This window comes from Hoplias malabaricus, chromosome Y (genome assembly GCF_029633855.1).
Source record: "Hoplias malabaricus isolate fHopMal1 chromosome Y, fHopMal1.hap1, whole genome shotgun sequence".
Taxonomy (NCBI): Eukaryota; Metazoa; Chordata; class Actinopteri; order Characiformes; family Erythrinidae; genus Hoplias; species Hoplias malabaricus.
The window spans coordinates 12,962,984-12,976,725 of record NC_089820.1 but is presented as its reverse complement, the minus strand read 5'-3'; the positions used below and the strand labels follow the sequence as shown (position 1 = coordinate 12,976,725).

The 13,742-nt window shown below is 38.7% G+C and overlaps 1 protein-coding gene across 1 annotated transcript; it reads left to right on the top strand.

Annotated features, from left to right (window-relative positions):
- The first annotated feature begins 2,432 nt into the window (after positions 1 to 2,432).
- LOC136678307 (protein NipSnap homolog 1-like) lies at positions 2,433 to 13,510 on the top strand. The gene is made up of 10 exons (XM_066656316.1): positions 2,433 to 2,547; positions 3,478 to 3,605; positions 3,867 to 3,912; positions 5,403 to 5,497; positions 5,868 to 5,938; positions 7,728 to 7,868; positions 8,040 to 8,071; positions 8,154 to 8,248; positions 8,661 to 8,744; positions 11,731 to 13,510. Exons 1-10 carry the CDS (start codon positions 2,468 to 2,470, stop codon positions 11,793 to 11,795), a joined length of 837 nt encoding a protein of 278 aa, XP_066512413.1. The 5' UTR covers positions 2,433 to 2,467; the 3' UTR covers positions 11,796 to 13,510.
- Positions 13,511 to 13,742: the final 232 nt, after the last annotated feature.

Here is a 13,742-nt window from a genome sequence, read left to right as displayed (position 1 = left end):
TAGAGCATAATGCAAGGATTGAATTTGGGAAATATAAATAATTGGCCACCGTAATTGGACTGTCTTGCTTTGGGGGCAGAAGGGCACACACTCTTTCACCCAAAAATGTGTGCCTCTAACAGTGGGCAGTTAATGTTCTCCTTCAAGTGTTTTAAGCTCCAATGATGTTGGACTGATGGCAGTTTGAAATGAAGTAGTGGCTGGTGTCATGTGCCTGAGGAAGCATACATTAGTCTCCATTCTCACAGCAGTGTATGATTAAAGATAGCTAGCTGATGGGAAGACTGGATAATGACTAACAGGGATCAGCAGAATAAGGCTTTGGAAGGAGTAACACTTCTGAACAGAAAAATGATCAGTGCTTTAAAGTATTTGACACTCGGCTCTATCATGCCATCTGTAGGACAGTAAAAATAGTACAGCATTAATGATTACCTCAGTGTGATGGCGACAAAGGCACCAAATTGGTGTATTTGCTTTGAGTATTTTAATTCAATTTCTAGTGAAATCCTAATTTAGCATATATATATATATATATATATATATATATATATATATATATATATATATATATATATATATATATATATATATATATATATATATATATATATATATATATATATATATATATATATATATATTCTCCAGAGGGATCGCCTTCCAGACCTGGATTAAAGCATCAGACTGCCCAGGAGTTAGTTGACTGATGCTTTAATACAGGTCTGGAAGGCGATCCAATGTAGCGTTTGTGGAGACATGATGTCCCAGATGTGCTCGATTGGATTCAGGTCTGGGGAAGGGGCAGGCCAGTCCATAGCTTCAATGCCTTCATCCTGCAGGAACTGCTGACACACTTCAGCCACATGAGGCCTAACCCTGTCATGCATCAGAAAGAACCCAGGGCCCACTGCACTAGCATATGGTCTCACAATGGGTCTGTGGATCTCATGCGGCCCTCCAAAGAAATGCCTCCAAACACCATTATTTATCCACTGCCAAACTGGTAATGCTGGAAGATGTTGCAGGCAGCAGAACGTTCACCATTTCGTCTCCAGACTCTGTCACGTCTGTCACATGTGCTCAGTGTGAACCCTCATACCACCCTCTTGGAGTCTGGTTCTGACAGTTTGCGCAGAAACATGGATATTAGTGGCCTGCTGGAGGTCATTTTGCAGAGCTCTGGCACTGCTCCTCCTGTTCCTCCTTGCACAAAGGAGGAGGTAGCGGTCCTGCTGCTGGGTTGTTGCCCTCCTACAGCCCCCTCCACGTCTCCTGGTGTACTGGCCTGTGTGTCCTGCTATCTCCTCCATGCTCTGGACACTGTGCTGACAGACACAGCAAACCTTCTTGCCACAGCTCGCATTGATGTGCCATCCTGGAGGAGCTGCACTACCTGAGCAACTTCTGTGGGTTCTAGACACCGCCTCACGCTTCCTCTAGTGGTGAGAGCACTGACAAAATGCAAAAGTGACCAAAACATCAGCCAGAAAAGATGAGAACAGAGAAATTGTCTGTGGTCACCACCTGCAGAACCACTCCTTTATAGGGGTTGTCTTGCTCATTGCCTCTCAATTCTTCAATTTGCACAACAGCGGGTAAAATTGATTCACAATCAGTGTTGCTTAGTAACTGGACAGGTTGATTTCACAGAAGTGTGATTGACTTGGAGTTACATTGTGTTGTTTAAGTGTTCCATTTATTTTTTTCAGCTGTGTGTATATGTAACTACAAGTCAATCACACTTCTGTGAAATTTAAGTCAGCCTATATAAGTCTAGGGATAGGGGAACTAATGCTCCATAATTCCTATAATATTTACAACTTAAAGAGCAACAAGAGCATCAAGTAAACCATCTTGAATGGCTACAATTTGGGGGAACATTTTATAAATTGTTTAGTTTTTTTTTTGGTTTTTTTTTTTTTTTTTGCTTATTCAAAATCACTGACATGTGAACAAAGTCATTTGGAGTGATTTAGATTTATTTTACTGGTGGTAAAGCAACATGCTCTCAAAGCTGTCACACTAACATAAAATAATCTTTTTAAAGGCAGTCAATTGAGATGTCTGGTTCCTGTCATCACCACTGTGAACAATGCTGAATTGATGAGATTCTATGAAAGAGAATTTCACATCAAACCACTCTGAATGACTGTCTTTATCTTAATGATTAAATTATGTGGAAATGTTCAGTGAGCTCCCCTTTAAGTCTGTTAACGTGGGTCCAGTTCAGTTAAGTCTTAGATAAAGTCTTCAGCTCTAAGTTCATCTAGCTTAGCATGCTATAGTAAATAGTCACATGGTTACTATTGGCCTTTGCCAGGTAGAGAGCAAAGGTAAAGGTTCGGCACTGTTAAACATTAACCCCCCAAACTACTTGGAAAGTATTGCAAGTGTGGATCTTGTTAGGAGAAAGCACTCTGACACTCTGACTTACTGTGGGAGCTAAATAACCACAGTTAACAAGATGACCCCAACTTGGTGTGGGAATATCTTCAGGAAACAGAAGTTCTTGTTGGAAACATCCTACAGGTCATTGCTGTTCAGGTACGTAATGTCTAAAATCAGGCTTGCAGTGTTTTCCTGGCCAGTGATTTAAGAAGAGCACCGCCTACCACACGTAAGCCTGTGAGCATGGAGATCACAGCTAAACCCTGAAGGATAGAGCTCATTTTATTGGCAGCATGTTCATAACTGTGGGCACCTCCTTATTGGGGGTTTATTTTGAAAGAAATTCTATAAACAGGAGGTTTTGACCTTCTTTGACATAACAGCTTTCTCTACAGCAAAGTTTTAGATGTTGGGACATTTCTGTGCACATTTGATACCATTCAGCCATAGATCTTTAGTGTTGGTGCTGGATTATTTGTTCTGGATCAGAAACACCACTCCAACTCATCAAGTTAATGGATGAAGTTTTGTTACTTCACACAATAAGGTTCCACTGCTTCATAGCCAAGTCCTGGGGGGCTTTTCACCTCTCTAGCTGACACTTAGCATTGAGCATTATAACACTGGGCTCATGTGTATTTGCTCCAGAGTGTACCACTCTTTTCACAGTGCTTTTTATGGAGAGTGTACAGTTAAATGATTAGCCTATTTGTGGCTGTACCTTAAAATAATGGAATTTACTGAACAGAAGAGGATTACCAGAGGTGTCTACAAATATTTGGCCTCAAACTTGGAGTTGGACTTTCTTAAATATTTTATTTTAATTATTTTTTTTTTTCTTCTTCACCTCATAGAAATCAATTATAAAAATAATGTATTTTTTAAATTGGTGTAAATGTATGGAGCCTATCCTGGCCTCTGATCACTGAGGCATCACCAGTGTGGCTCAAAATCCATCATGGCTGTCCCTATCAGGAGGATATAAATTGAATATTGTAACTCTGAAACCCTTAGTGCTGCCCAATATTGGAGTCTTATTAGGTTTCATAACCAGCACTATAAAAACTTTTCTCTCAAACTGATCAGGGCTTTGGCGAGTAAGAGTGATGTCCTTTGGTTCAGGTCCATGTTTGCACACAAAAACGATGCCAGGAAAGATGCCCACTCCAATCTACTCTCCAAGAAAGAGACCAGTGGACTCTACAAAATACAGTGTGAGCTCACAAAACCCTCCAATGCCTTCTCTTAAACGCAGTACAGCCATAGAATCATGGCAGTAAACAAACTGTCTAGTTTTGTTGTGTATGTTTGTTGTGAATTGGAGAGTATAATCACTGTGTAGGAGTGTTTCTATTGGGAGTTTTCAGCATTGCATAATGACCAGCTTGGTACACATAGAAATCTGATTAGAAAAGATTCCCTATTATTTTTCACTATAAAAAAACCCTGCTTTCTCCTTTGTACATTCTTTACAGTTCACAATGTAAAGCCGGAGTACTTGGATGCCTACAACAAATTATCGTAAGCAGATTTTCTTTTTTATTAGAATGATAAAATGCTCACCTTCAATGGAGTGTTTAAAGATATTTTCCAAATGTCTGTAAACACACATAAGCAAGTCATTAAACGTGGTTTGGTGTGACACAGATCACTGGAGAAAACCTGTGGACAGAGGTGATAGGAAAGAGGTTCACAGTATAATAGAGCCAGACTAATCCTGACCCCAAAACTGAAGTAAAACAAAGTCACACACCTAAAAACCCATGTATAACCATGTGTGTGTAACTCCGATATGGTTTTTAAAGACATTAAAACTTTCAAATATATGGTTCCTATATTCACAAAGTTCTTTTTTTAGAATAGAGCATTTCTAATTAAACTACTCTGAATAAAAATTTGCATCTTATCCATATACATATTGGATCTATATATATAAACCTTTAAGGATGCCATGATATTCAGCTGTTTTTAATCAGCCAAGTGCAATACGCCTCAGTTGGTCTGATAAGGGATCCATCAGCAGCGATGATTAAACTGATGACCTCTGGCTATTAAAGATTTCTATTAGAAACAGTGTCAGAAATAATCAGAGATAAAAGCACAATTAAAGGCCCCAAACTAAGGTGTTATATATAGAATACTTACACAATATTAAACCCATTACTTCTTCAAGCCTGGCAAGCGTAAAGATCTGAGTCATTTTAACAAGGACCAAAAAATAAATGGGTCAGAGCATCTCCACCAGAGCATGTCTTATGGCATTTTCCCAGTATGTGGTGGTTAGTACAACTGATGAAATGATGACAGTGTCATGTTTCCCAGTTCCCATTAACATGAGTGGGGAGTGAAGGCTTGCCAATCCGGTCTGATCATACACTAAAGCTAATGTAACACACTGTGCTTTAACAACTATCTAACAGAGCATTTTAAACCATTTTAAACTTGCTTAGATCAGATTTTCCAGCTTTTGCTACACGTACATCAGCTTCGAGAACTGATTATTCACTTGTGTCCTAATACACAGCCCTTAACAGGCACCACTGTAACAAGATAATCAATGATATTCACTTCTCTCAGTGCTTTAATCTGGTGTTGAGTCAGAAAAAACGTCTATCTCAATTTGATATTTTTCTTTCCCCTGATTTGAACACATAAGCTGCACTCTGAGTTGTGTAAAATATTGAGAATTAGTTCAACAGAAACTAAATGAATGGAAGAGGGGAAATCCTGTTATTACTTTCCCCCATATCTGTATAAATAAATAAAGAGATCGATAGATAGATCAACAGATATTATCATTAATAGGTCATTTTGAAAGTGCTTAAATTTGAATAAAAATTAAGCTAACCTTTGGGGCCTAGGGCAAAAATTGCTTAAAAAAATACGCTCTCTTCCTGTGATTTAGCAATCACCAATTGTCCTCGCTGAGGTGAAGAAAAGGTTTCAGAACACAGTGAGTGGGTTTAATGAAGTAAACGTAATGTTCTCTTTCTCTCTGTGTGTTCTGTAAGAGCTGAGGTCCATAAAGAGCTGCATAATACTGCAGACTACCCCTGTGAGGTGGTGGGGAGCTGGAACACATGGTACGGAGAGCAGGACCAGGCAGGTGAGGCTCAAATATAGGTGTCTTTATACAATGTCCATTAAAGATATTTTCCCTGAATTTCTTTACATTTGCCTGTGCAAAAGCCCATGTTCTGAGATCTGCAACCGTTAATTTTACCCTCTAACTGTGCTTTGCCGTTCCCCTCTTCCATGCAATTAGAGATTCTGATTGAATTCCCTAAGAAATATCAGCTATAAATAAATAAGTGCTAATTAAATAAAAGAAGAGAGGTCTCTGACAGTTGCCCAGTATTTACCCGGGATATCGTTTCCATGGCATTTTTCAAATCTCTAAACTAGTGTGTCATATATAAAGATTTTCAGAGATGAGATGTGGTGTTGTAGTGACTCCTGCTGTTTGGCTGTTGTAGTGCATCTGTGGAGATACTACGGTGGATATCCCGCACTAATGGAATGCTTGAACAAACTCAGACACAACAAGGTATTCTCTTCGTTTACAACGTCTAATAAACAGATAAAATAAAATAAATAAAATAAAATAAATAAATATAGGGTATAGCACGGGCCAGCTGGCTCTGTGAAGAAACAGAACCAGAGCATGAGAAGCAAGCCACTGACCAGGAACTAAAACTAACCATAATTCATAGCAGTGCTCTGAAGAAAGTTTTATTTCAATTAAAAGAAGAAATAAATAGGAACCTGATATATATGAGAAGATTCAAAAGGGGAAAGGCCCATTGAAAATATGCAATCTAAGGCTCAAACAAATAATCTAGGCTTCAGTAGCCACCAGAGTTATGTGAGCTTCTTCATGGGGCTGGAGAACAGCTCTTGGAGAATAGAGAAAGGTCCAGTCCCAGATTTTACCCCAATCCTAGTGGCTCTCACTGAAGTGTACTTGAGTCACACAGTTGAATGGTGAACAAGGCATAACCTTTCAAGGTGTTAAAAGAGGCACATAAAGATTGCACCCGTTTAAAGTGTATATACATTAAACTCCTTGAGTCTGAAGTGTTTTTATTTCTCCGACTTCAGAATTTGCAAATACACAACGCTTCAAACTATTTTTCAGAATTGAGCTATTGCCCTGGGGTTGTGGGTTCAAGCCCAGCAGACTGTCTGTGAGAAGTTTGGTGTGTTCTCCCCGTGTCCACGTGGGTTTCCTCCGGATGCTCCAGTTTTGTGCCACAGTCCAAAAAGAAAAAACATGTTGGTAGGTGGATTGGCGACTCAAAAGTGTCCATAGGTGTCAGTGTGTGTCACCCCTCCAGGGTTTGTATCCGCCTTGCACCCAGTGATTCTGGGAAGACTCTGGACCCACTGCGACCCTGAACTGTATAAGCAGTTACAGACAATGAATGAATGAATGGTCTGACATACACTTATGAGCAGGACACCTCTAGTGGGTGAGTTAGAGCTAGCAGGAAGACCAGCCTCAGGCTGGGCCATGTAGAGCTAAAAAGAAAAAGTTCTAGGTTTCATAATGTCTTTTTAGGATCATTTGCCCACTGCTTTAAATCATATCTACAGTCTACTGGTTATTTTTGGACTGCAGGAGTTGCTAAAACACACAGAAATGTATTATTCTAAATTAATCTATTCATTCGTTGTTTGTAAGCGCCTATCCGGTCCAGGGTTGCAGTGGGTCCAGAGCCTACCTGGAATCACTGGGTGCAAGGCAAGGACACACCCTGGAGGGGTGCCAGTCCTTTGCAGGGTGACACACACTCACACAGACACATTTGAGTCGCCAATCCACCTACCAACGTGTGCTTTTGGACCGTGAGAGGAAACGGGAGCACCTGGAGGAAACCCACACGGACACTGGGAGAACACACCAAACTCCTCACAGACAGTCACCAAGAGTTGGACTCAAACCCCCAACCCCAGGATCCCTGGAGCTGTGTGACAGTGACACTACATGTTGCGCCACTGTGCTGCCCCATTATTCTTAATTAATAAATAATAATAATTTTACATCTTATTTAAGGTTTATTACTTTCCATTTCATATTACGTATTTGAATGTAACGTGGTGGCATATGGGTATTTTCAGCTAAAGACAAACATTTAAAAAATGTATTAGAAGACAATTTAACATATGTCTTACATGTAGCCTGTTACTGTCCAACATGGAGTAAGACCGGTTACAGAAAACCTTAACAAAATCTATAACGCAGGACATTATTTTGACATGTTTTCAATATTTAACATTCTGTCCTAAATCCTCTGGTAAAATCCTCCCTTAAACCTAAGTTCCACTTTGTTCAGGCCTATCTTGAGTTTCGTAAGGAGAGGAGTAAAATGTTGATCTCCCGGCGAAATCAGCTTCTGCTGGAGTTCAGCTTCTGGAATGACCCTGTGCCTAGAACTGGTCCCAACATTTATGAACTGAGAACATACAGATTACAGGTAAAAAGAAAATGTTTTTTATATGTTATTGTAACAGCATGTGCAAATTCTGTAAGACTGAACTATGAGAGGATGTGCTTGTGTTACATGTAAAAATTGCAACGATAAAAATGTAATATTTGAGTCTAATTTTTGATCTCTTTTGCTTTTGTTTATGCATTGCCTGTGAAGCCTGGGACAATGATAGAATGGGGAAATCACTGGTAAGCCTACTGCATTGTGGAGAAAAGAAAATCTTGTAAAGGCTATATATGTATATATATAATGTTTTCTTCGAATGAACAGGGCCAGAGCCATCAAATACCGCCAAGAGAACAATGAGGCAGTAGGAGGATTCTTCACACAGATTGGAGAGCTGTATGTAGTCCACCATCTGTGGGGTAAGTTTAGATCTGTGAAGTCCAGACCACAAAAATAAGTTTATTTTTATCACTATTAAAATGCTTTGTTGTCCCTGAATCAACAAACGTCCCCACATGGGTCTGTCCAATTATAGTATTTGTTAAATAAAGAATATCTGACACATCCAGGCCAAAAGGTGTCAGTATAATTCCTGTTCCAAAAAGACTCAAAGAATTACTGTAGAATATAACTGACTGCTCCTTCACATCCTATTCAGTTTAGAATTAGTTTTTATGCGAATGTGGGGTTGTATAATTATTACCAGGGACTTTTAGGCCCACCCAAAATGCCACGTCAGACATTTTAATGTGCCATCAAAGATTGCAGCACCTAACTACTATAGCCATAGTAATAACTAATCCAGTGTGTAATGTGTTTGTGTATTCATAGCTTATAAAGACCTGCAGTCCAGAGAGGAGACCAGAAATGCAGCATGGCTAAAAGAGGGCTGGGACGTCAGTGTGCATTACACAGGTGAGACAGGGGTCAGGTTTATTTGCTGTAAATAGGTATGAATCTGAAATTATTGAAACATTACAGTGGTAAGAATTCTAGCTTACGGGGAAGTGTTCCAGCCTTGCGGGATCAGGTTGTGGGTTTGATTCCCACTCCAGGTGACTGTCTGTGAGGAGTTTGGTGTGTTCTCCCGGTGTCAGCGTGTGTTTCCTCCGGGTGCTCCGGTTTCCTCCCACAGTCCAAAAACACACGTTGGTATTTGGATTGGTGATTCAAAAGTGTCCGTAGGTGTGAATGTGTGTGAGTGAGTGTGTGTGTTGCCCTGTGAAGGACTGGCGCCCCCTCCAGGGTGTATTCCTGTCTTGCGCCCAATGATTCCAGGTAGGCTCTGGACCCACCGTGACCCTGAACTGGACAAGCGGTTACAGATAATGGATGGATGGATGGATGGGTGGATAAAGTCTGTTACCCTCTCACTTCTACGGATAATGAGTTTTAAGTCACAGATCATGATTTTGCTAAGACTGAGAATCATGCAGAGTCACTATTTGCTGGAGCAAGTGGGAAAAACGTGCGATAATATTAAACAATTTAAAATTTTGTCTGAACATCAAGACAAGAAAAAGACAGCTCTCATGAACATCTTACATCAAACTATTAAGATGACAGGAGCATGATGCAACTCTGGCAAAACTTGTGATTATAGTGTGACACTGGAAATTTGTCTGTGACAGAGAAATCACTTGAAAAGTCAACTAGGCCGGCATAAGCAAGAAGGAACTTGTGTTCAAGGATTTTTAGCCAAACTCATGGCACAATCTAGTGGACAAAATCAGAACTGCACATGACATGTGACTCAAACCCCATACTTCTCAAAATATCCATCAATAAGATAGATAGATAGATAGATAGATAGATAGATAGATAGATAGATAGATAGATAGATAGATAGATAGATGGATAGATGGATGGATGGATGGATGGATGGATAGATAGATAGATAGATAGATAGATAGATAGATAGATAGATAGATAGACATTTTTTGTCATTCAGACGTTCCATTCAGTTCACAAGTCCGATTTGCAGATTTGGCAGAAGTACACATGGCCTTTGTACATGAAATAAAACTTAACAATAATCTGTGATCTCATCTCGAAAGAGTTGAAGAGCTTGCATACATGGATGGACTGGTTTTGAGTGGCAAGTGAAGAGCAGAAGCAATTATGTGAAAAGCCTATGTGACTACTATACATCTGCCATCTGTACATCTGCACTCACACACAGCACAGGTGTTGGTGTGTTCTCCCCGTGTCCGCATGGGTTTCCTCCGGGTGCTCCGGTTTCCTCCCACAGTCCAAAAACACACGTTAGTAGGTGGATTGGCGACTCAAAAGTGTCCGTAGGTGTGAGTGTGTGAGTGAATGTGTGTGTCTGTGTTGCCCTGTGAAGGACTGGCGCCCCCTCCAGGGTGTATTCCTGCCTTGTGCCCAATGATTCCAGGTAGGCTCTGGACCCACCGCGACCCTGAATTGGATAAGCGGTTACAGATAATGAATGAATGAATGAATGAATGAATGAATGAATAATCAATCAATTACCACTACAAAAATAAAAATTAGTTGAAGGCCTGTATATTGACCACATTCTGCACACAGTGTAGGCAAGCCCCAATTAATCTTAATAGGAAACTGTTGCTATCAAAACTTTTTAGACACTTGGTAACAATCCTTTAACAAACCAAAAACTCCAGGTACCACCTACAAGTCTTACCATAGAAACATATGCACAGCTGGTTCTTTCTTTGTCCCGCGTGCAGGTGGGGGCATAAGGCAAAGTGTTGCTTGAGTTTTTGCATGGTTTTGTTGGGGTTTTTTTTACTTGAAATTTGCATGCTTTACACAAAAGTATAGAAAAAATATTAAATAATTAAAGAGAGAATAAAATAACAAGGCCTAAACTCAATGCTTTAAACATAATTACACATTCATGAGAACATATAACATTTATGAATGTTATATTCAAACAGAAGAACAGAAGAGCTACACAGATGCTTGTATAAGTAGGTCAAGGAGGCATGGCGCTTTTAGTGTTAAACTGTGTTTTAGGACTCTATTGATTAGAAGAATGGCCAGTAAGCAGCTAAAACAATGGGCTTTCTTTACATATGTTCTGCAAAAATACCAGGGGATCGCGTTCCCTCCTTGGACAAAAGCACTCCAATATCATTTAGAACATGGCTTTTGCAATTCAAAACTAAACATACATCATAAGAACCTGACTTCAGTAATGTGTGTGACTGCAGTCAAATAATCAAGACCACAATTAGTGTTTTTCCACCAATAAAGTACCAGTTCCCATTCGCAGATTTATTTTGGAACAGTTTAACGTGTTTTTACCAAAATAAAATGGTTTGAAACCAGTAAAGTTTCTCGCCAGTTGGAACCAAAGAAGAGTTGGTCCTCAGCGTGAACTATGACCATATACGTGTGTTTCTGGGCTTTTTTCAGCACAACTACAAGTTAGTCTAGAACTCTCCGCTGTTCACAAGCTCCTCAGGACAGCTTAGAACTTTGCAAAGTTTACACATGTGTATCATATCTCATTCTGATATGAACCCACTGTAAACAAAGAATATACAATGACCCTGTCATTACTGTTAATTTATTTATGGCTCTGGCACTGAATTCAGCCACAGCAAGCTGGAACTGAACAACCCAACAACTTCCACAGTTGATGATGTATCCTTGGTTCCCGTCTGAACTTGTGGAAAGCATCCTACAAGAGGAATACACTCTCTACTGATACCTTAAATGTTGGAAGGAAAATTCTAGAAGCAGGTGTCTATAAGCATTTGTCTAATAACTGTATTTACAGAAAGATTACACATAAGTTTTATGACTCATTTACAGTCCCCAAATCTAAATTACTCTAACCGTTCTGATTGATGAACGCTGTTTGTGTAAACACTTTCTTTAATTATTAACAAGAATATTTTTCTTTCAGTACCTTTAATCCAGAGTATGGAGTCCAGGATTTTGATTCCCACCAAAAGCTCCCCACTGCAATGACAAGAAGAGATGACTCCAAACGAATATCACATCCTCAGGACTGGACTATGACTCTTATGAAATCAAACAGAACAGTAAATGAGAGACTGGGCAAAAAGAGCAAATAGTAACACTTACTAACTAGAAGTATTCATTCATAAAGCTTTATGGCAACTACATATACATTTCAACACAACAAACATAAACCTACATAAGCTTTTGTAAACTGACTACAGCTGCCTTTAGGACAAATAATGAATAGAATAAGCCTTCAAAATATGTCAATGTAGGTTTATGCCATTTGCCATGAATGGCTCATGTGTGTGTGTTGTGTATCCTGATGAACAATAAGCTTGCAGTTACAGATTCATTTTAAATTAATTCAATATTTGTTTATTGTTAACTGATGATGATGCAGAGTTTTGATCGCTACATTTTTTTTTCTTGTTTCTTAATTGACTGATTCTTTTTTGAGTTTGAGCGAATTTGTGTTGTGCCAGAAGCCTTGCAAAAATATATGTTATATTATTTGAATAATGTAATATTGGTTGGGATATACATTTCTATGACAAACAATAGTGCTTTACAGTCACTTACATTTCTTTTACCTCAGGTGAAATATAACACAATTCTGCAGCTGTACAAAGGTCCAAAACACTAATGTACACATATTTTAAACATGGGGATTCACATATCATATAAAGAATTGCTTTATTTTACAAATAATAATGTATATACACAGCAAAAGGTTTTTTTTAATTTATTTTGCAATGATTTAGATATAAAATGTTCTATTTAATACAGAACAAATGGAATTGATTTGTAAATATTTATCTAAAACCAAATGATTTTTGAATAATTGAAAATCAGTTCTGGCAGAAAAAAAAAACCCTTTCCAAAAATGTTACTTCATAGGAAAAGAACACTATAAGGACACTAAGTTTAAGGGCACTTAATGGAATTCTGTTTTCAAGTCTTTGTGGAGCATTTCAAATGATACATTCTTCATTACAATTTAATACAAAATAAAAAGCAAATTGTCAAAAGAGATATATTCAAAGCTTATAAATTGCAAGTGTACTACTGTTGGGGAGACAATCTGATTTAAGCTCTATGAGCAGTTTCAATCTCATTTTGTGTTTGGTTGAAGCTAGTCACGATTCAGTGCCTGCAGCAGAGTAGTGGTTTGATGCTACAATGCAGGCTTTTATGCAACAATGATTCTGCTATTTTAGCAGTTCCAGGCCTTGATTTAAGCTGTCGTTTGGCCTAACAACAGTTGGTCCCTCAGACTCAGAACGCATGGTTCAGTTAATGCTCTCCCACACATGAATATATCACAAATATGTAGACGCCCTGATGATATGAAATGTTTTGTGGCTTTCTAAAGTGAACACAGGCTCTACAGGAAACAAATTTGAGTATGTTTTTTTTTTTTATCAAGTTTCAGTGCACAACTTTTACACTGGTTGTAGAGGATGCGTTGTCCTTTTTGTATTTGTAACTTTATCTGTGGTCGCAATCACACATTACTTAGAAAAATTAGTTTCCTTTCAAAAAACTGATATACTGATTAGATCTTGTTTTTACTCCTAGATAAGGCCTGTGTGGTTAATTCTGGCAGTTTTTTTGCCTCATGTGCCAGAGTCTACAAGGGTTACTTTTCTGTTATGTGTTCTACTCCATACTGTTCCCAATGAGCCTGGGAGATGTTGCCCTTAATCATCATTAAAAAGTTTAACATCAGACTCTACTGACCTTCCTATTTATTATGTCACTGTTTCTAAATGTCTCCATATTCCCAGTAGAAATTCCCAATAGTTTATTGCCTTAATTTATTGTCTTAATATATTCCTTACATCATATCCATTATTTATGCACATTCATCAGTGTAATAGTGGTTACAAAAGCTGGTTAAGTGCTGGTTTAGCGTCTTCAAAAAACTTCATTCTGCATAACTGTGAGTTA